The 22,607-nt window shown below is 57.8% G+C and overlaps 2 protein-coding genes across 6 annotated transcripts; one reads left to right on the forward strand and one right to left on the reverse strand.

Annotated features, from left to right (window-relative positions):
- Positions 1–284: 284 nt before the first annotated feature.
- Positions 285–3,274, forward strand: LOC125700398 (proteinase-activated receptor 3-like). Its single transcript, XM_048960955.1, has 3 exons — positions 285–410; positions 986–1,604; positions 2,191–3,274. The coding sequence occupies exons 2-3, from the start codon at positions 1,523–1,525 to the stop codon at positions 3,198–3,200; spliced, it is 1,092 nt and encodes a 363-aa protein (XP_048816912.1). The 5' UTR covers positions 285–410; positions 986–1,522; the 3' UTR covers positions 3,201–3,274.
- Positions 3,275–3,448: 174 nt separating this feature from the next.
- On the reverse strand, positions 3,449–19,793 carry ARAP3 (ArfGAP with RhoGAP domain, ankyrin repeat and PH domain 3). 5 transcript variants are annotated; one of them, XM_048960939.1, is made up of 35 exons: positions 19,668–19,772; positions 18,523–18,780; positions 17,481–18,415; positions 16,961–17,022; positions 16,634–16,707; positions 16,433–16,503; positions 14,473–14,742; positions 14,161–14,230; positions 13,299–13,419; positions 12,923–13,110; positions 12,505–12,611; positions 11,620–11,819; positions 11,445–11,530; positions 11,148–11,330; positions 10,780–10,936; positions 10,401–10,517; positions 10,160–10,328; positions 9,909–10,011; positions 9,621–9,819; positions 9,488–9,551; positions 9,064–9,227; positions 8,713–8,925; positions 8,345–8,450; positions 7,746–7,893; positions 7,543–7,611; positions 7,194–7,268; positions 6,959–7,073; positions 6,710–6,838; positions 6,464–6,597; positions 6,277–6,359; positions 6,147–6,182; positions 5,538–5,601; positions 5,325–5,462; positions 5,092–5,130; positions 3,450–4,561 (listed from the first exon to the last, which is right to left on the reverse strand). In XM_048960939.1, exons 3-35 carry the CDS (start codon positions 18,374–18,376, stop codon positions 3,986–3,988), a joined length of 5,226 nt encoding a protein of 1,741 aa, XP_048816896.1. In that variant the 5' UTR covers positions 18,377–18,415; positions 18,523–18,780; positions 19,668–19,772; the 3' UTR covers positions 3,450–3,985. The 5 variants fall into 5 exon arrangements, with proteins under 5 accessions (XP_048816897.1, XP_048816896.1, XP_048816899.1 ...); XM_048960940.1 differs by lacking the exon at positions 18,523–18,780 and having other exon boundaries at positions 3,449–4,561; positions 16,961–17,019; positions 19,668–19,793; XM_048960937.1 differs by lacking the exon at positions 18,523–18,780 and having other exon boundaries at positions 3,451–4,561; positions 19,668–19,792.
- Positions 19,794–22,607: the final 2,814 nt, after the last annotated feature.

The following is a 22,607-nucleotide window of genomic DNA, read 5'->3' on the forward strand; positions in this document are numbered from 1 at the left end:
TGTAAGCCACGCCCATTCACTACAGACCACGCCCACCCCAGCACAGACCACACACATTTACTGCAGGCCACGCCCACCCGGTATAGAACACGCCCATTTACCATAGGCCACGCCCACACACAGTAGGCCACGCCCATTTACTGTAGACCACGCCCCCCGAGAGGCCACGCCCACTCCACCCATGCAGGTTCCGCTCCGCCCCCTCCCCGCCCTTCCTGATGCTCCGTCCTCTACATCCGCCGCTGGGATGGGACGCGGGGATGCAGGGACAGAGGGAACATGAGGATGAGGGACGTGGGGATGTTGGGATGTAGGGGAAAGGAGTGCGGAGGTGTGGGGACTTGGAATCATGCGGATAGGGGGACGGAGGGATGCAAGGACAAGGGGATGGGGGCCACGTGGACACTGGGGTATGTGGGACATCCAGGAGAGGGAGGTGGGAACGCAGGGACTCGGGGGCATGGGGATATGTGGGATGTGGGAGGGTGATGGGGACACAGGAATGGGGGGCGGGCAGATATGGAGACAGAAACATGAGGACAAGGGGACAGGGGGACAGGGGGGACATGGGGACACAAGAACGGCAAGACACAGGAACAGGAGTATGAGGAGAGGGACAGGGCGACAGGGGACATGGGGGCATAGAAACAGGGGGATATGGGAACAGGAAGGCGTAGAAAGCCCTGCAACCCTGCTGCTCACAGGGACATGGGGAGCACTGTGCTGTCTGCTGTGTGGGACAGGCAAGGCAATGACCCCAGTGATCCTGTGGAGCGCTGGGAGCCCCATTCTGTATCATATGAAGAGTGTGCAGCTGCCAGCGTGGGTCCCCTGCCATGGGGACACGTGTGTGGTGCTGTGCAGTGCCACAGTGCTCCTCAGTACCGCATGTCCCCTATGTCCCCCACACCCTCCTGTCCCCACCCCCCTTTATTGCTCGCTTCTCCTTCTGCTCTCACTTTCATCCCGTGCTCTGCCCCCACAGGGCCCTCCGCTGTCCCTCCATGGCACTGTGGCCATGGTTTGGCACTGTCCATGCACGACGCTTTGTCTGGGACTGTGTCACCAAGCTGTCACTCCCCTCTGCTTCAGGAAGACCCAGAGAGTTGAGAACACAGAGTGGAGCCAACCAGCACCCACTCAGTGGCAGGAAGAGAATAGAGACAAATCAGGCTCCTCAGCCCAATCAACACCATCGAACCCAGTGCATGTCTGCTCCAGATATATCTTTGCTGCCCTTGCAGCTGTGGTTTGCAAACCAACCCGTTACATAGCATCTGCTTCCTCCTTCTGGTGGCTGGAAAGCCCCATCCTCGTGTGTCTCAGTGACATCCGCAAGACGGTCACATTTCAATGTCACATTTTGCCTGTGTCCACGGTGGATGAGGGCTGTGCATGGACGTGAGGCAGAGGAGAAAGAGGAAGGACCTGGTGGACATCCTGCTGCGGTGACGTGTGGCAGGGCCAGCCCTGCCTGTGACACTCGTGGGGACGTGGATTTTGCAGAGGCCACCCCACAGATATGGCCCAGCTCGTGACATCGCCTGGCTTTGCTGGGTTTGGTGTCACCCTCCTGCTCGGCTTGGCCACACAGCTGCCCCTGGGTAAGTGATTTGGTGTCTGTCCTGGCGTGGAGCTGTGGGTGATGTGGGCAGAGGCTGAATGTGGGTAGGGGCAAAGGGGCAGAGCAGGGGGTCCTTGTGGGGCATGCTAAAACTTGGTGCTTGGAGGGGGTGGCTGTATGTCAGGGGGACAGCTCAGGTACTGCAGACCCTTGGGGTGACTCAAGCCCTGCTGTGGAAGGACATCTTCCCCTGGTCCCCATGCGTAGTCCCATAGGCAAGTTGTGCATGCAGAACGCCCTCCAGAAGTGTAGGGTCTGTGGGTCTGCAATGCCCCGGGGGGCAGAGGCAGCTCAGTACTGGGACACATGGGATGATGCACAGGTGGCTGTGTCCCAGCTCTGTCCTGGTGTTGGTGCCCTTGTCCCAACACCCATCCCAAGTCCCAAGTCCCATCCCAGTAGATGCTCTGGTTTCTGTGCCTCAAAGCTGTCATGGGACAGAGAGACACCAGCTCCTGGTGGCTCTGCAGGGAGGGCTCCCTGGGACAGGTGCCATGCGGACCCAGTTGGGAAGGGGCACTGGGAGGGTGTTCTTAGCCCAGTCTGACTCCTCCTGTCCTCTGCAGCACACAGCAAAGGGCGGGCATTTTGGCACCTGACTCCCCGTGAAGAAGCTGAGTGCCCCGACGCCTCTCTGGAATCCTTCCTCAACAGCACCACCACCACCATTCTCCTCCCCACCCTCTACTCTGTGGTGCTGTTCGTGGGGCTGCCTGCCAATGCGCTGGCCTGCTGGGTCCTGGCCAAAAACTTCAGGAGGTGCTCCAGTAGCCTCTTCCTGCTCAACCTGGCCGCTGCTGATCTCCTCTTCATCCTTCTGCTGCCCTTCAAGATCTCCTACCACCTCCTGGGCAACCACTGGCTCTTTGGGGACTACCTCTGCCGCACCATGGTGGCCCTTTTCTATGGGAACATGTACACCTCCATCCTCTTCCTCACCTGCATCGGCGTGGAGCGCTATGTCTCTGTGGCTCACCCGTTCCTCTGGAAGGGCTCCACGGGGACGTGGGGCAGGGCAGGTGTCTGCCTGACCATCTGGCTGCTGGTGGTGCTGGGTGTGAGCCCGCTGCTGTTCTACCCACAGACAGAACACATCTCGAAGCTGAACATCACGACGTGCCATGATGTCCAAGGGAAGGACAATTTCTTCCGGCTCTATTTCCTCTGCCTAGTGGGGCTGGGCTTCGGTGTGCCCTTTGTGCTCATGATCATCTCCCATGGCTGCATCCTGGCTCGGCTGCTGGCCAAGCAGGAGAGCTATGGGCACGTGGTGCGTGTCCTGGCTGTGGTCCTGCTGGCCTTCCTCCTCTGCTTCACCCCCAGCAACGTGCTGCTCTTCATGCACTACCTGCAGCAGGACACGGGTTGCAACAACATCACCTACAGCTGGTACGCCCTGGCCTTGGCCTTCAGTGCTTTTAACAACTGCTTTGATCCTTTCCTCTATTTCTACATCTCCAAGGATTTTCGGGGCTGGATATGGGAGGCTGGCTGCTGCCTCTGTGGGCTGGGGACAAAGGGAGAATGGAAGAAGACAGCCTTGCCCCTGCGGTCCAGTGAGCAGAGCCAGCTGTAGGCAGGGCTAGAGACACTGTGCCATGCTCTCCATGTGGAGAAGACCCTTCTGCAGTTCCAGCCCAGGGTTACCCCCAGCTGACCCTATGCCATTGGAAACAGCCCCATAAGGGACAGAGTCACTTCTCCAAGACCTCTGTTATCCTCCTATTGCTCCTATTGCACAGTCCCATCCCTGTATCTGCCACCCCCATCCTTGCCTGGTGCCCTCCTCACACACCTTGCAGTTACCAAACCCCTTAGAACCCAAATAAACCTTTATTTCTCCCCGATGCTGGAAGGAGAAGGTGTAAACACCCCAGATAAGCAGGAGCCATCCTCCATCGCCAGGACCGCGTGCTGCGCACAGATGGCCAGCTCTGCTGCTGGGGACCACCCAAAATACACCGCAATGTATGCAAGAAGGGACAGCGGGGGAAAATGGGTGCCTTGCCCAATGGAACTGGGGCCGGAAAGGGGATGCTGGGCAGAGCTCAGGGCACTGATTGCAGAGTGAAAGCTTCACCCTGCGTACCCTATGTCTCTGACATTACGTGTCCTCAGCCCATGCTCGGTGCACTGCAGTTCTGCTTTACTTCCCCTTTGACTCGCTTCCTTCGGCGCTGAGACTGGCAGTGGTGGCCGATGTGCTGCCCACGCATGCAGACATGCCTGGTCCCCGTCTGTCTGTCCCTGCTCCCAGCCCAGCCCCGGGGTGAGGCCAGGAGGAGGGTGCCCACTCTGTGACACTCGAGTCACTGCTGCCACCAGATGTGACTTGACCCCCAGGTCGGTGGCCACTCCAGTTCATGTCACTGGCTGGCCTGATCCTGTCCCTGTCCCTTGTGTCTGGCCGTCACTCTTCTTGAGGATGATGCTGCTGAGCTCCTGGATGAGTTTGTCGCTGATGGGTGAGGATGGCTGTGCGCTCCTCTTCTTGGTGCTGATGGAGGTCTCGGGGCTGGAGCTGTGCCCCAACATGGCCGTCTGCTCCTGGTCCCTGGCCAGCACTGTGGGTGGCTCCAGATTCCTCTCCAGAGAGGCAGTCAGGGTGGCTCTGAGCCCACAGGATGGGGTTTTGTCACACTCCAGGTTCAAGCCCCGTTCGAGGGACACAGCCTTGGTGACGGAGGGAGCTGGCAGCCTCTGTGCTGGGCTGGGGGGCAGTGAGGAGCGCAGCACAGGGGCTGGGGGCTGCTCAGGGGATGAGGATGGCTTCTGGGATCTGTCTATGGTGGGTACAGGTGAGGGGTCCGCCAGCAGCCCCCGCTGCAGCTCCAGCGTGGCCAGCTCAGGAAAGTTGCCCACCTCCTCGTAGACAGGCTCGGCGTCCATCTCCTTCTCTTGCTGCTCCTCCAGGGAGTCCTGATGCACCTTCATGGGCTGGGGACAGAGGGATGCAGTGAGAAATTGCCCAGCACAAGGGTTCTGCCTGGGGAGCTGGGCTCCTTGCTGTGGGGCTGATGCTCCTACGGGGCACATATGCTGCTCTGGGTCTCCGGACATGCTTCTGCTTTCCTTTTGGCCAATGGAGCCACTTGGGGCTCATTTGGGATCAGATCCATGCCACCAAGCAATGGCACTTTTTCCATAGCCCCTGACAGTGTTGGGATGGAGGGCCATAGGTGCACAATGCACGAAGCCAGGTGAGGCAAGACCAGGCGCATATAGAAACAACCTGATGGAAAGCAGCACCAAAACCTGCTACCTTGCATTTCTTATGTTCAGTCCTTCTGGGAGGTGCTGGGAACTGGCCTGGACCTCTTTGCTCTTGGGCATGCACAACAGGACCGTGCACGGGACATGTAGGACAGTGGATGCAGTGTGTGCAGAGCAGCACAGATGCATCTCCTGGAGCCATTATGCACGGTGCAAAGCGAGCACAAACACACCCCATGCACATGGGTACTTACAAAAAACATGGACAAAGTCCTTCGTGTGTGCAGACGGCGCTAGAAACAGAGGAGACAGGCAGAGATAAGCACCTGGTGGCAGGGATGTGGGGACACCTGCTTTAAACAGGCATGGGGACAGCAGACACGAGCGCAGCATGTAGCACACACACAGGGACACACACCCAGAGCTCCTGTTTGGGTTGGGCACAATGACATGGGTGGGTTGAGGAACACCGGCGCCAGGCTCTTACCAGGGTCTGGTTGGCAGAGAGCATGGTGGCATCAGTGCTGTCCCCGTGCAGGGGCACCAGTGGCATGGTGCCGAACTTCTGCTTGGCGAGGTCAGAGGAGGAGCGGCGGCGCAGGATGACGGGGCGCAGGTCATCGTGCTGCATGCCAGGAGTACAGGTCACACCTGGCTTGTCCTGCTGGCCCCCTGCCCACCCAGCCTTGCATGCGCTCACCTGAGTCTTGAGGATGCTGGTGATCCAGTCCCACAGCTCTGCCTGCCCCGTGCACACCAGGTATCTGCAAGAGAGACAGATGAGAGCTGTAGGCAGCAGGGATAGCAGGCTCCAGGTCCCCCTCTCACCTTGCCTGCAAACCCAGGGCTGCCGGCACAACTCTCCTTGGTGGGCATCCCTGGGAACAGCCTCCAAGCTCCCTGTATGTCTAAATAACAGCTCTGGTGTGAGGCAACAGCTATACCAAGCCCTGGGAAACAGCTCTGTTCAGAATCCTGAAGCACCCTGGTTTGAGCTGCATGGGGATGAAGCAGTGGTGGGGCAAACAGTGGGGAGTGGCACAGCCCTGCAAGTGGCACAGACCTGTTAATGGCATGGATTAAAGCCCAGTGCTAGGAGATTTGTGGGAGCTCAGAGATGGATTTCCCCCAAAGCCTGGTCCCCACCTTGTGTCCAGGCAGCAGAAGGACCCACCTTTTTGACCCTTGGGTACTCCAGCCAGCCACCAGCTCAGCCAAGACCCTAGGACCCTGCAGCACCAAATTTGGCTGTCCTGATCCCACTAAACCCAGGGGCACCCAGCCCTGCATGACTGGGACAGATACTCACAGCTGCTGCTTGTCCATGCTCAGCGTGAAGCCCCACCTGGGGAAAGGAAAAGTCAGGCAGTGGGGCAGAACCACCCAGTGCAGCACTGTGCAGGGGTTGTGTGCTCCACAGCCAGGATTCTCCCACTTACGGTGCTGGTGGCTTCAGCTTCTTCCTAATGCCCATGTAAACCTTGGCTACGTCCAGTGGCCACTCACGTTCCGGCTTAGCACTCTGGGGACAGAGCGTCCAGCTGACCCTTGTGGCCATCCTAGTGCCACCACAGTCCCCAAGGTCCCCCTCCCCACTTTCCTGTCCCCATCGTGTCCCTTCCGTACCCTCTTCTCCTTGAGCAGCAGCAGCTGCCGGTCTCGGATGACGAAGTAGCGCTCGTAGAACTTATTCCCCAGCAGCTTGGGTGGCTCCTCACGGCATTTCAGCAGCCCACACTTGGGGGTCTCACGCTTGGCACCTGCCCAGTGTAAGAGATGTGGGTCAGGGGGCTGGGGACATCAGGGGAAGTTCCACTGTGAGTCCTGGCTGGAGCCACCCATGGGTGATAGGCCCATCCATTGTCACCATACCTGTGAAGAGGCAGCTGCCCTCGCCGATGGGGACCTTCCTCACCAGCAGGTATGCAGCACTGGGCTCCGGCAGCTTGCACCACTGTAACGCCTGCTCCAGAACCTTCTCCTTGGGATGCAGGGGCCGCTCTGGGAACACCAGGGACACCATCACTGTTGTGTCCTTTCCCTTTTCCAGCCACCATCCTCCCTGCTCCTGGCAGCAAATTCCCCCAGAGCATCCCATCACACTATACTCATGGTTCTTACCCAGCTCCCCATTTTCCAGCACCTCGAAGGTCAGCCAGATGTCCAGACTAGCTGCCACATTGCGCATCTCCAGCACCTGGTTGGTGAGCTCCTCTGCTGTCATTGTGGGGGACACCTGGGGCAGGACACATAGGAAGATCAGGTAGGTGGTGGCAGAATGGGACCTGGGGCCAAGCAGTGCCAGGAGCCCATGTCCCACTGCCCTTCCTTGATGTGAATGTCCTTTAGAACTCACCTTCAGGGTCACACAGAAGTCGGGCAGCTTCTGCTCCAGGTAAACCTCAATGATGAGGTCCCCAGCCTGTGAGAGCTGTAGGAGAAGGATGGCATTGATGCCATTGCGTGGTGATGGCATGGACACTTTGCACATCTCCTGTCCCCAGGCATGCTGGGGAATGGGATTTGGGCTTGAGCCTCAAGGTGACAGAAGGGTAAAAAAGGGAGAGAAGGTCTCTTCTGCAAATGTTTCGCCTCAGTGTGGGGACATTTGGGATAGTGGGAACTCAAAGTGCGCAGCTGATGGTCCCTATCTTTCCCACCAGCCTGGGCCCCTGATGTGGAGAGAGCAAGCACACCCCAGGTACCTGGGTATCCTTCCAGGTGGTGATCAGACTGTTCTCCAGCTCCATCTGAGACACCTGGTCCTCATCAATCTGCCAGGAAAAGAGAGGAGATTCATGGCATCAACATGGAGGGGGCTGTGGGTGGGGGCAAGGCCAGAATGGGTGATGAAGAGTGAGGAACAGGAGGCCAGCATGTGTGGAGGGACAAAGACGTTGAAGCTCACGTTGAAGATGGTGACGTAGTTGTCAATGAGGTCTTCCATCACCTTCACCTCATGCTCGCCTTTGCCATCAGTCTGGAAGAGGCTGGGTGCGAAGAGCAGCGACAGGTTCTTGGTGCTCATCTGGTTGAGGTCTGCACACTTCTGCACGCTGGGGCAGGAAGCATGGGGGTGAGGGGCTGGCCAGGTCTGGAGGTGTGCCAGCTCCAGCTGCCCACTTCTACCCCAAAATCCGTCCCCTTTCCTCTCAGCTCCCCAAATGTTAGGCATGAAGTTCCTGTTTCCAGGACTTCAAGTCGCAATCACACAGTGCTCTGAGTCAGGGATGGGAATTTGTTTCTTTCCAGTTTTTTTTTTGTGCCCTCGGTGAAACTGACATCTTACAAGGGGGTGTTCCCCACTCTCAAACTTCTCGACTGCTGTAGGACGACTTTGGGAATGTTTGAGCTGTCAGGCACGCTCATCATTTCCCAACACTGGCATGGGGCACTGGGCTCTGCCTGCTCCACAGAGACGGAAGCCAGCATTCTCTGGGAAATTCTACCCTGTGGGCCGGCCGTGGGGACATCATCAAACTGGGGACCCATGGGGAGATGGCTGACCGATAGAGGTGCCCAATCAGCGCAGCCAGGGTCTTGCGGTTGAGGCGAGGCAGGCGATGGATGAGCTCCTTGTACCGCTCCAGGCGCTGGGGCTTGGAGGAGATTGCTGGAGGGAGGAGAAATCATGGACTGTAGAATCATATCTTAGGTTAGAAGGGCCCTTAAAGATCATCAAGTTCCAATCCCCTTGCTGTGGACCAGATCAAGCTACCTAAAGCCCCATCCAACCTGGCTTTAAACACCTCCAAGGATGCTGCATCCAAAGCTACTTCGGGCAGCCTGTTCCACCATCCTTGTGTCTGATGGCCCCAGAGCTGACGTGCCAACGTGACCCCATTTTGGGCAAATGGACGGGGTGAGGGACATACCTGCAGCCTCCTTCCACTGCGGGTGCAGCTCCAGGGTGAAGACGGGGTCCTCCAGCTCACGGAAGAACCTCTTCAGCACATCAGTGACATCTTCAATGAAGTTATCGCTGATGCGCAGCTTGACATTGCGAGCGTCCCGTCGAAACTCCTCCATCAGTACCTTGATCCGGGACTTGGCTCCGTTCTTGCGGTAAATCCCCTCATGGCGCAGTCCTGGGGAAGGGATGCAGGGTCACGAGGCCTGATGCTGCTATCAGGGGGCCCCCACCAAGGAGGATGTCAGGTGGGTGATGCTTCCTATCCAGACGCATTCAGTCACACCGCGGGTGCTGGGCACGGTCCCACGCTCACCGTACTGCGTGATGAAGGCAATGCAGCTGTCCACAATGATGGGGATGTCCCCACGGCTCAGCTGCTGGTCCCGCAGCGCATTGCCCCGGCCCCCTGCTGATGCCTGGATGTCAGCATACCAGGCTGCTGTGTCTGCCCGCGACAGGCCCTGCAGGTAAAATGTCCTGAGAACAACAAGGGTGGTGAATTGGGAATTAAGGTCTCTCCAGGGATGTGGGTTGTCTCCTCCTGCCCCATACACCAAGCTGGACCAATGAACACCCACCCCCAAGGGATCCCAAGCTGGAATGACCTCTGTAAGCCCCTTGGCCACAGCCATGCCACCCCACCAGCATCTCCACAGTGGATTCAGGATCATCCTCTACGCACACACCACTACCTTCACCCCAGCACCTTCTCCACCCTTTCCACGCTCAACTCTCACCTCCCCATCTCCACCAACACCAGCATCTCCTTCTTCTCCGGTGTTTCTGCAGGGGGCACCAGGCCTGTGTGGGGACAAGAATGAGCTCAGAGCCAGGCACATCCACCACCACGCACTCAGCCTGGGCACTCACTGAGCTCCTGCAGCCGCCGCAGGTTGATGCTGTCCTCAGCCCCATCCTCCTCGGCAGGACAGATGAAGAGGTGGGCTTTCTGCAGGATGAAGAAGGCTCGCTGCCAGTGCTCGGGGTTGAGCATGCACTTGTAACGCAGCTGGCCCACACGCTGGAACTCGTAGCCCAGCAGGCAGTGACAGCTCACAGGAGTGAACCACTGTGACAGGAAGCAAGAGGTGAGATGGCAAAGGCAGGGCTCAGCCTGCACAAGGATGGGAACAGTAGCATGGACAGAACCCAGCTCACCTTTCCAATGGCACTGGCCCATGCCTGCAGTGTATCAGCACTGTCAGCTCCCAGCTGCTGCACTTTTTCCCCAGTGAGGAAAAGCTCAAGGCTGAAGTGAAACCTGCAGGGGATGAACCCACCTGTCAGGGCTGTTCCCACCCTGCTCTTTATGTGTCCAGACATTGTGCCCATCCCTGCCTCCTGCATGCCCACGGGCTCTCCATGTTTGCAGGCCCACCCATGCTAGGACAGGGACATCCTGGATGTACCTTTCAGTGGGACCAGGGCTGGAGAGGGGCTGGGCTCTGCTCACACCCAGGGAGAGCAGATCCCCACTCTGGATGTGGCTCAGGGGCTCAGTGCATTTCTCCGTCTCAAAGATGAGTAGGGCTCTCTCCAGTGAGCACCAGACGCGCTGGAAGTCTGTGGGATGAAGGACTAAGTGGTATTGGGGTGGGAACCACACACTTTCAGACACACTCCCCATTTTTCCACATTCCCTACACTTACCTTCTCTGCTCTTCTTGGCACCTGGGAGGCGGGGGTGGGCCGTGGACCGGTGCAGGTACCCACTGTGTGCCACTGGCTGTGTGATCTCATTGTATACACCCTCCGGACCTGGTACCCCTGTGAGGAATGGCATCGAGTGGGCACTCCCCAAAATGTGTGTACCAGGGGCCAGTAAGTCCCTTGCTAGTGTCGGTATAGGCAAAGGAGTGCTCTAGGCATGAGGGAATCCCTAGAAAAGGGGATCCAGAAGCCTGCCCCATTCTGGAAGAGAGATGCAGTGGGGCTGTCACTTGGTGCCCTGGCTGTCCTGAGCTCTGGAATACTGGGGCAGTGGCAAGAAGGAAATTGCCCTATCACAAACTGAAGAGGACTGAGTTACCTGCATGGTTCCTTTTGCTTTCCAGGTCCAACCATGGCTCAGCTATTGGGGCTACTTCATAGGCTTTGGGGTCAGCTGCCAGCCCAGCCTCTGCAGCGGAGAAGAACTGCAGGATGGTCTTGAGCAAACCTGGTCCTGCCACTGCAGTGCACAGTGCCTGGGATGAGACATACACCAGTAGGGACCACATCCTGACTGACGGAAAGCCCATCCCACTTCAAGGATCACAAGATCCCACCCAAGCCCAGCATAGGGTTGTAGGCACATCAGACAAGGAGAATATGTTGACACTTCAGACTGAACTCCAGAGTCATTCCTGTCATTCCCAGCACCCTGGCACCCCGCACACACCCTGAGGTGGCCCCTACCTGGAGTACCTCCTCGTGGGAGGCATAGTGTGGATGAGGCAGGCGGTACCTCCCATCCCGGTACTTGCGGGAGATGAAGTCCCGTCTCTGCTCAGTGCTGGCATCTGGGTGGAGGACCTCTGTGGCAGGGATGCGGGCAGCCCAAAATCTGTTGGCTCGGTCATTGCCCAGCACAATGAAGAGCTGTGGGAGAGACCTGCGATCAGCAGCAGGCAGAGCAGGATACCCAGCATCCCTGCCTCACAGTGGAGCTCATGGGGCTGCTGCACTCCCACAGAAACCCTGAGCCACCTCTACCTGCACAATTTCGTTGGACCAGACACTGGTGTCGAGCTTCAGGCTTTGCACCTTGGAAATGTTGGAGCCCAGGCTGCGATGCTGCCCTGTGGGGAGCAGGCGAGTGAGCACCCATGGCCCTGATCACACCCAAGGGGTACCCACACCCTGCCCACCACTGGGGAGAAGCACCAGCCTGCGCATTGCTTGCAGATGACCACGCAGAGGTTGATGGATGCCCAGTCTGGGCTCTGAGCCCAGCAGTCCGCACAGTATCTGTTGGCTTTGTTGGACCAGATCTTCTCTGCCACCTCGTAGTCATAGAGCGTCTCAGCTATGGCCTCCTGCAGGGCCTCCATCCACTCCCGTTTCTCCCTCTCTGACTCTGCCACAAAGCTGCAGCACCAGTAACCAACACTCATATATCCTGCTCCAGCTGCCAGCTGCTCCCTGAACAAATTCCATCCCCATTCCCAACCCTGCTCCCATTCCCATCCCCATCGCCGTCCCCATTCCTGTTCCTGTTCCAATCCCTGTTCCCATTCCCCTTCCCATCCCCATCCCTATCTCCATCCCCATCCCCATCCACATCCCCATCCCCATCCCCATCCCCATCCCCATCCCCATCCCCATCCCCATCCCCATCCCCATCCCCACTCCTGTTCCCATTCAAATCCCTGTTCCCATTCCCCTTCCCATTCCCATCCCTATCTCTATCCCCATCCCCATCCCCATCCCCATCCCCATCCCCATCCCCATCCCCATCCCCATCCCCATTCCCACTTATGTTCCCATTCAAATCCCTGTTCCCACTCCCCTTCCCATTCCCATCCCTAACTCTATCCCCATCCCCATCCCCATCCCCATCCCCATCCCCATCCCCATCCCCATCCCCATCCCCACTCCTGTTCCCATTCCAATCCCTGTTCCCATTCCCCTTCCCATTCCCATCCCTATCTCCATCCCCATCCCCATTCCCATCCCCATCCCCATCCCCATCCCCACTTCTGTTCCCATTCCAATCCCTGTTCCCATTCCCCTTCCCATCCCCATCCCCACTCCCATCCCATGCCATTGTTACCTGAATATCTTGGAGGGGGTGATGAGCTCGAAGGTGCGGTTCTTGGCTTCACGGATGGTGGAGCCACGCATCTCAATCATGCAGATGCCAATGCCCATTTTAAAGAACTGCAAATCAGAGCAGTGCTGTTCTGGTTCTGCACCCTGTCCCCAGCACCCAGACCACCAAGACCTGGGACCTTTCATTCCATCCCATCTGGTCTGGATTAAACCATCTTGCAAATACGTTAATCTTAAAATTAAAGGCTTTGCTGAGTCAGGCATACTGGTAGAGCAGGTAGCAGTTCAAGCAAAAACTGCTCGCTGTGGTTTAGTGCACACTGTGCAAACTGGAAACGAGGCAGCCAGAAGAAAACAACAACAGGGTGCTAAGACACTTCAGCACACAGGGTGTGGGGGTTTCTGTAGTTGCCACCAACCTGCTCGCTCTTGTACAGCCACATCTCAGGCAGGCTGAGGACTGCAAACACTTTGGATTTCTGTCCCTTCAGCTCCAGGGTGCCCGACTTCTGGCAGTGAGCTGTGTTCGGTGGCCGCGGCCGAGTGCCCACCAGGTGCTGATCCGTCACCTTCTGCTGCAGTGTGGAACACCACTCGTTCCTCTGGGCTGCAGGGAGGGCACGGATGGAGGAGTGAGGCCGAGCCCATCCCTTCACCCCAGCATGGCCAGAGCGTGGCAGGGGTAGGTGTCCCTCACTTGTCTCAGCCAGTGTGGGGAGAGAGTGGGAGCCGTGGGACAAAGGGAGGGAGGCGTTTCTTAGGAACTGACTGTTCCCAGCTTGGGTTTTCACTCACTCTCATTCTCAGCACGGAAGACAAAGATCCGGTGGCTGGTGACGACCTGGAACTTGTTGTCCTTGGTGGAGCGAACCATCTCAATGACAGACAATGGGATCACACCCTTGGGGTAGGGCTCCTGGAAGGAACAGCAGGTGTGATCACCCTTCTTTCCCCCTCCTGCAGGGCATCCATATGCCCTATTACCCCTGCATCTGTCTCACTGGCCATACTGGTGCCAAAGTCCCAGTAAAGGACAGGGCAAGGCTGGCTGCAAGCCTTCTGTGATAGCAGCTAGTCCAGGGCAATGCATGGTCCCTCCCTATTTGTGTTCTACCGACATGGTGTCAGGCTGAACCCTGGGCACAGAGACACAGTGATTCCACTGTGGTGATGCTGGAGTTGTGCTGGATCCTCACACAAGGGGGACAAGGGAGCACGGCAGATCACTTGGTGTCACAGAGTGACAGATTGGTTGAGGTTGGCAGGGACTCTTGGGACCATCTGGTCCCACCCTTGCTCAAACAGAACCACCCAGAGCACAGTGCCCAGGACCACCTCTGGACTGCTTTTGTATATCTTTAAGGATGGGTGTCTCCAAGGATGGAGATTCCAAAGGCGGAGTCTTTCTCTGGGTCCCACTGTTAGCACAGAAGTGCTTCGTGATGCTCAGAGTTCCAATTTGTTCCCATTGCCTCTCGTCCTGGAAGTGGGCACCACTGGGCAGAGCCTGACTCTGTTCTCTTTGCACTCTCCCTTCAGGTACTTATACAAATGGATGAAATCCACCTGAGCCTTTTCCAGGCTGAACATCCCCAGCACTCTCAGCTTTTCCTGCTCAGGTGGCACAGCACAGCCTCTCTCCTGCCCACATTCTCACCTTCTCACTGCTGAAGTACATCAAGTTCTTCCCATCAAAGCGGACATAGCGCCTCTGGAAGACATAGTTCCTGTTGGCAAGGCAGAGAAACATGCTGTTAGGAGACAGGTGGTCCTTCAAGTGCACCATAGCTGCACACAGGCCCCATATCTGCACGGACCCCAGGACGATGCACAGGAATCCTTGCAACACCATGACCCAAGAAGCTCAGGATGGCTCTGGAAGTCCCAGAAGTGAGGTGCCTACCTCACCAGCCTTGCCCAAGGGGGTTTTAAGAATGGGGACCTGTCACTACCCATGCTGAGCACGTACCCTTGTGGGGAAAGCTTGTCCAACCAACCGCTGAGCATGGCGGGCCGGGGCTCAGACAGTGAGGTGTAGCTTGCATAAGGAGAGATGGTCAAGTCATCTAGGACCTCGTCAGGGTAGAGGTGGGGTGGCAGGCTGAATGGGGTGCCCTTGGCCCGAGGAGCATCCACGGTGGAGTATCCCTCTGTGTCATTCTGGGCAATGCGTTCGATGAGCCTCGTCCGTGTCTCCTCATCCTCACTCCTCCCCTCGCTGCTGTATTCACTGCTTGTCCTGCAAGGAATGGGGCCATGAGAAAATCAGGAGATGTTTCACATTTCTTCTGGCCTCATCATGGGGTACAGCTCCTTGGGGTACAGATCTCATTGGGTCTTTGCATCTCTATGCGTGGGAAGGGATGAGGGCTCCGTGGTCACCAAGATCTTGGCACTGGAATCTCCATTGCTCCTCCTCATGTCCAGCTGAAATGCTTTGCAAAGCTCTTGGAAATCAGAGTCATAGAATGGATTGGGTTGGAAGGTACCTTAAAAATCATTTAGCTCCAAAGGAAGGACAGACTGCTGGGCAGGTGGAGCTCCTGCATCAGCCTCGTTTTCTTGGGAAGCTGTAGTTAGAGAGGGCCTGGTGAGCCTATCCAGCCATAACAATGAAAGGAAATTACAAAAATAAACCATTAAGCCTGCCCCTTCCCTCGGTCCTGTCAGCCAGGCGCTTTTCTTTCCCCAGAAAGGAAACAGACTGGAAAATGTCAGGTAGTCACATGGGAGCTGCCCAGGCGTGATGGTGATGGACAGGAAGAGGCCCACGGCAGCAGGGACATCTCAGCACTGGGACCTGACTACAGCACAAAGACCAGGCTCCAGGAAAAGCAGCAAGCATGTTCCCAACCCTGGCACAACTTCTGCCTGAGGGTCTGCATTGCTCTATGGAGGACAATTTGGAGGCCATGAGGAGGGCAGAGAGGCACTTTCCAGCTGCCACAGCTTCAGTCCCAGGAACAGGGATCATGAGACAGAGCCAGTAGAAGGATCTACAGGAGGAATTTCTAGGTTTGCAAAGCCTGGAGGGTGACAGCTGGGATGCACTGAGCTGGACTGCCTCAGATTGTTGCTGCTGACATGGCAGAGTTGGTGGAAGATGAAGGATTGGTAATGGAGGAAAGACGAGGATCTGGTTGTATCAGGTGGGGCTATAGGGCAGGCAATCAGCCTGCTGGTGGGCACCTGGTAGCTGGCAGAGTCACATCATGCCTGGGATTCCGTGTCCTGCAGGCAAGGAGCCTTAAGGCATGGGGAGAAGTGGTTAGGGTGGGTATCTCAGAAGAAAAGCATGGGAACACCTGTCCCATTTGGTCCAGGAGCAGAACCCAGAAAGTCTGCAGAGGTTTTTTGTCTCTTCAACTCTGTAAGCCCCAATAAGAGGAAAATCCTGTGAAGGCTGCTTCTGAAACCATACTGAAGAGCCCTGTGGTGGCTCTTCTCAATAGACCCAGGCTGCAAACACTCCTGGGAGGAACTGTCAGTGCTGTAGGCACCCTGCCCATGCCCTCGCGATGTTCAGGATCCCAGATCCCTGCAAGCCCCAAACAGAGACTGCAAACAGTACTTGGCCCTGCTCTGCATTGCAGCATCAGAGAGTGCAGCTCCTTCCCAGCCACAGAACTCCTGTTCCCAGCTATCTGCAGTCCCCTACCTGTGGCCCGTGTAGCTCTGCCACCTTGGCTGACCATCCCCCTGGATCAGGCCATGCACTAGCACCAGAAACATGAAGGCACAGCAGCCACAAGAGGAGCCACAGCTCAGCTCCCTTCTCTGCAAGCAACACAGGAAAAGGAACCCTCCCCGTCTGAAATGGGAAGAGCAACTTTCCTTCCTCTTTCTGAGATGCTATCAGGACTCATGGAAAGTGCATTTTGAAAGCGTTTTTAAGGTCAGCTATGCACCCTCATCATTCCCTTGCCTACCTTTGTGTTTCTCGCTTCAGCTCTGGCTCAGTCACTGCTTCATAGCCCTGCCCAGAAGGGACATCTGTGCCCTGGGAGGAGACAACAGTCACACTTCAGCCGGTGCCACAGTTCCACCATCTGCAGCTCGCTGGCCCTCAGGAGATGGGGCATCCCACTGGTTATGCCAGGGGATAGATTCTCCCCATGGGCCCCTCTCACCTTCTGCTCCCGGGCTGGGACTGTGTTCACAAAGGTGGTCTCACTGTATGGGCTGATGGGTGGCTCACTGAGCTCTGCAGGCAGGGACGTGGGGGAGAAAAGGCCATCAGTGGTGCTGGAAAAGGATAACGACCTGCAGACACTTGGGGAACCCCCCAGAGTGATCTCCCACAGCACAACCCATCCCATCAGGGCACCTCATGTGGCAGAGGTGTCGGCCCAAACCTGCACGGGGCTGTGCTCTGAGTCCACTCTCCCCTCGATAGCACCCTCCCTCTGTGCACACCATGGGGTCCCTATTGCACACAGTGGCCCAGGGGCTCTCACCTGGCTTGCTGGCAGGTCTCTGTGGAATGGGGGGAAGACCCCCTCCAGGCCAGCTTGCCCTGCTGGAAAACAGGAGAGTGGTTACTGTAGTGTGACTGGGCTTTTACCCTGTTCTCTCTGGTTTGAGGGGCTGGAAGATGCATATGCCCATTTCTCAGCCTGGACTTGTCTCCCGTGATGTGCAACCACCCTGTGCCTGCTCTCTTCTACCTATTGAGGCTGCACCTCTTGGGGATGCTCCTCCTCCCCCAGCCTAATCCCCTCCAATATCTGCCACCCTGTACCCCACTTAAGCCAGCCCCAGAGGTCCTGGCTAGTGCCATTCCATGCTGGAAACCCCTACCCCTGCTCTCTCATCATCCCTTTCCAAACCAGGGTGGGTCCCAGCTTCCCCATAGAACGTATTACCCCCCTAGTCTCCCCTGAGAAAGGCATGAGGAGGGCAATGCTCCCTAAGGATGAGGTTCTGGGGGTGGTTAGCCCTCAAATCTGTCTTTCCTAAGGGAAAGTTTCTGCTTACTTAGACTTCTCGTCCAGCTGCGTCAGCTCCTGTGGGGACGGATCCTGAGTGAAAGCCTGGCCCTGGGGACTGTCCTCTTGTCCTGAATCCTCCACAGGTGACAGCGGTGACTTAAGCCCCTCGTAGATGACATTGGATACCATCTCCATCCTGCCCTGTCCCACGCCAGGCACTGAGGGTGGTCTGCCTGTTGTTCCCACAGTAGTGATCTCAGCCACTGGGGCCCTGTGTCTGAGCCGTGGTGGCACAGATGGGACACACAGGCAGGGCTTCTCTGGTGTCTCCTCTGTCTCTCCATGGTCTGGGACTGTGGGGAGCCGTGCCTCCTCCCGTGCACCCAGCCGGGATGTTCCCGTGCCCATGGTTGCCCCCGGACTCTCCAGATCCGTGGAACTCTCCCCTGGCACAAAGCCCTCCAGCACCACAAAGGCTCCAGCTGTCCTGTCCCTGTCCGGGCTGTGTGCTGGTGGTGTGGCTGCTGAGCCCTGCTCCAACTTGGGGCGATAGAAAACCGTCCTTGGCTTGGGAACCGGCCTCACCAGTGGAGGATCCAGGTCCTTCTGCGGGGGCACTGCTTGACTGGGCATTGCACTGCATTGCTGCATCCCAAAGGCATCAGCGGCCGCTCCTGGTTCTGCTTTTGCAGCATCCTCACCCATCTGGGGGGCTCGGGGATGGGGGTACCCAAGCAGCCGTGTCTTCTCTGCCAAGTTCAGGATCCTCTTGCGGTGCCCGGTGGCAGTGATGCCAAGCTGCTGCAGTTGCTTATTGTCCAGCGCAGAGACATCTCGGGCCAGGTGGAATCCATGCTGCTTGAAAAGGTTCCGGTATCTCTCCAGGTGGATGGTGGCCAGCCAGTCTGCGATGTCTGAGTCAGGAGTACACGGCGAGCTCATGGCCCTGTGGTGCCTCTGCGATGGTGCTCAGCCCATCATCTGGTGAAGGAGGGGAGGAAAGAGCTCAGGAGGCAGTGGGAGGGAATCTGGGGGCTTGGCCACAAGCAGGATCCCCCCACCTCACCACCCTCCCCTCGGCCTCTTACCTTCAGTACCCCAAGCCAGGACTGCATCCTGTTACTTCCCAGCCACAAGCCTCTCCTCCACCCCTTCCTGGAGCTCCTCGTCCCACTTTGCCAGCACACGAGCAACACTAAGGCTGGGGGCTGCTCTGAGTGCAGGGACAGGATGGAGGGGGCTGCTGACGGCGGCTGGGGGGCAGCAGCTGGGCCCCTCCCAGGGGATGAGCTCTGGTGCTGGCCGCCTCGGGGAGGGCTCTGCTGCCGGAAGGGCCAGACCATAATCTGCCGGCGAGGGCATGAGAGAGGTCAGCATGACTCATAGGCAGGCCGAGGGGGATGGAACCCACAGGGCGAGCGCCCAGCACCGTGCCCACCCACCCAGGGACCCGCATCCCCAGATCCCTTGCTGGATGCAGCCGTGGGGCGCTGAGGGCCTTTTTCCCATGAATCATGCTGCTCTGCACTAAACCATCTGCGCTGAGTGTGCTGCCACTGGCTCTTTTTTCCAGTTCCTCCATTTCCCTCTATTGTTCAGCGCAGGCTTCCTTCCTGCTGCCTGTGCTCTCCCACGCATCCCCTGTCCCCCCTCCGTGGGGGCTGCATCCCGGCTGTCCCAGGCTCCGCACTGCACCGCTGCCCACTGGTGTGACCATGGGAAGGGGTGTCATAGGGAGCAGAGGGGAGAAGAATGGCTGTCTGGGAGTGTCCCCATGTGAGGGTGCAAAGGGGGCGGGGGGGGGGGGGGGCATGCACCAGGCTGTGGTGACAAGGACAGTACACAGTACAAGGAGATGGCCGGGAAGGGCGTGGGGAGCTGGGCATGGGGACACTGTAGCTGGAAGGCTGCTTGTTGATGGGGGTGGAGGTTGATGCTCTGCATGGGGTGGCTGTCCCCACTTCTGCCCAGAGGCTTTCTACTGAAATGGGGCAATTTCTCCCTTTCTCGTATCACCCTGTGGGATCTGTGGGCAGCTCTGCTTCCTTGCCCCAAGATTTCCTCACAGGGCTGAGTGCAGGGTGCTGGGGTGGCCCTTGGGGGCGGCTCGGCTGCCATCCTTACAACTGCTCCCATCTGTGTCGACCCACACTTGGTGCTGGGCACGGGCCCTTCCCACAGAGCTCCGTCCCCAAGCCTGCCCATCCCCTGCACCCTCGGGGCTGTCCCTCACCTCTGGGCTCAGCAGGGTCGACTCCAGCGCAGTGGTGGCATGGTGGCAAGGCCGATGTCCAGGTGTCCCCTCCGGGCAGGGGGCTCAGCCTGCAGCGACAGCAGCACTCAGCTTGTGCCTCCCACTGCTGGTCCCTCCTCCAGGCCAGCCCTCTGGTCCCCAGCCCTGTCCCCACCCTCCTGTCCTGCCTCTCTGCAGGCTCTGCCCTTCTCTGGGTGCTGCCCCTCACACTTTGTCTCCTTTGCTCCACCCCAGCGAGGGTCCTGTTCCAATGACACGGATGGGAGTCCCTGGCTGCCTCCCCAGACCCACACATCCCATGCAGCCCTATGCCCTGCAGGTGATCAGACACATTGCCACATCCACCGTCCACTAGCACTGGAGTGCTGGGAAGGCAGGATAACGATTGGCCAAATTGGGCTAAAAAAAAAAGGGCTAAAAGAAAACTGCTGAGGAATTTGAGTGGATGAACATGAGAGATGAGTGGCTGAAACTCCGGGATCCCAAAAGCCACCTCTGTCCTGCAGGAAAGCAGCACCACATCTAATGCTGTAAACGGGGAATGGGGGTGGGATGAATGCAGGGCTGGTGGGCACTGCCTGGCGTAGACACTGCTCTTTCACCCGCCTGTTCCTCTAGTGCCATGCTTTTCGCAAGAGATCCGTGTGGTTAGCCCAGCTCTGCTGTTACCCAACCTTCCCCGCATGCAGGGGATGTATGAGGGTGATCTCTCACCACCTCTTCAGCTCCTGGGGCTCAGGTGATAGCTGCTCTGTGCCATGAGGGATCCCCTCATTGCATCTCTGGGCTGTCAGATCCACAAACTTACTGCAGGAGAGATGGAGGGACACTGCAGTAACTGAGGTCCTCCTTGACCAAGCCTGTGTGTGCAGCTAGGGCTGGGAACAAAGCTTCTCCTTCTGGCAAAGCAGAAGCAGAACTCTGTGACAGCCTAGCACATCCTCCCCTTCCCCCCTTGTCTCAGTCAGCTACCCCAGGGCAAGGGCCCATGGGCCGCCCTGTGGCAAGGCAGGGCTTCCTATCTGCTGGTCTTCCACTGCTCAGGTTTCCCTTTGGCATCTGCCAACCTGCTGATGCAGTCTATATTTAGTGGCTGGCCTCCTGGTTCTGACCACAACAGGAAGGTTTTGCCTGCTCCCAGGGGGAGGCAGTTGGGAGGAGCAGAAAACAACTCTCAGGCTGGGTACAGGGCTTGGTGAAGACACCGGCAAGGGTCAGAGGAACCAAAGATCAAAGTGGGCTTTGGATTCTCCCAGTACCTTGGTCTTCTCCTTCTTCTGAAGCATGCAGAATGACACTGTCTCTATGTCACTATGCATCTAGCTACCTACTTGCCCACCCTTCCCTTCCCTTCCCTTCCCTTCCCTTCCCTTCCCTTCCCTTCCCTTCCCTTCCCTTCCCTTCCCTTCCCTTCCCTTCCCTTCCCTTCCCTTCCCTTCCCTTCCCTTCCCTTCCCTTCCCTTCCCTTCCCTTCCCTTCCCTTCCCTTCCCTTCCCTTCCCTTCCCTTCCCTTCCCTTCCCTTCCCCCCTCATATCATTCCTCCCTCCCTCCCTCCCTCCCTCCCTCCCTCCCTCCCTCCCTCCCTCCCCTCCTAGCTATGTGCACCCCTTGCAGTGCCCACACAGGATGGTGCTGAGGGATGGGTGAGGTGGTGCTGGAGCATCTCCTGGACGTAGGACGGGGTGAAGAGCACTCAGGGCAAACACCATATTGCAGAGCTGGAGATATGGGTCTGCATCTGAGTCCAAAGGATTTACCAGAGTGAAGCAGAGGGGCTGGAGGCACTCTGGAAAGGGAACACAGCTATGGCACGGGCAGCCCATGGGATAAGGGATGTCCTTGCACAGCCTACTGATCCTTCTATGGGTATTAGGGACAGGAGCTCAGGAGGCATCACCTGCACAGCAATGAGACCCTGGGCACACGGTGAAACCCTCCCGTAGTGATATTTGATGGGGACACTGGAGCTGGCTGCAATGTCTGGAGCAGGGGTGGGACAGAGGCCCCACAGCCCCATCCACGGGGCCAGCTGACATCACTCGCCTCCGGCTAATCTCTCTTCCAGCAGCGGTTTCCCGTTTCCTTTCCAATCTGTGCTCAAGGGTGGCTGCACTGCTCAGGGCCAGGCAGGAAGAGCCATCCAGCTGTGCTCTCCTGGGGGGCCCCCACTGCCCATCCCCCCGGTATCCCTCTCAGGGCACCTTTGGGGTTCTGATTCCCTTACACATTCAGCTTACCCCTCCCTTGCTCAGGGGATGCTGGCACACAGTCGCTTGCTGGCTGTGTTGTAATTAAGACTTCATTAGTAGAAAACACCATGCTGAGGGTCCAGCACCCTATGGAGACCGTGGGGTCCCCACCCTCAGTCCCATGGGCATCACAAGGCTCCCTAGGTGCTGTGATGCTGGAGGCCAGGGGCTTCATCACGGCTCAGCAGTGGATGTGTGTCCCTGTCCCCACCACCCCTGTTGTTCTCCCCTAACACTCAATGCCACCGCCACTTGGGGCAGTATCCTGGGTGAGGTGCTGTCCTCCTGGGCACCAAAGAACCCTGCCAGCATGCATCATGGTGCTCAGGCAGCAGCTTCTCACCCCTTGTTAAGTCTGGCTTCAGCCTGAGTGTGGAAGAAAAACATCGGGGAAGCAAAGAGAGGCTGAGGCCATTTAAGATAGGCCCTACCTCAGCACCCAGAATGGCAGCACCCAGAGATGCTTGTCCCACAGGAGATGCGTGTGGTGCAGCAGGATGGCTAAAGGGGGGCAGTGGGCATCTCTGCCCAGAGTGGGCATCTGACTGAGACGGGGAAGAGCCCAGCACCACCAGCAGTGATGTCTCCATTTGCACTGGTCAGCACACAGCAGGTTGGAAACACTCCGAGGCAGGAATCCAGCAGCAAATGGGTGGGTGGAAAATCCAG

Source organism: Lagopus muta, chromosome 14, assembly GCF_023343835.1.
Source record: "Lagopus muta isolate bLagMut1 chromosome 14, bLagMut1 primary, whole genome shotgun sequence".
NCBI lineage: Eukaryota > Metazoa > Chordata > Aves > Galliformes > Phasianidae > Lagopus > Lagopus muta.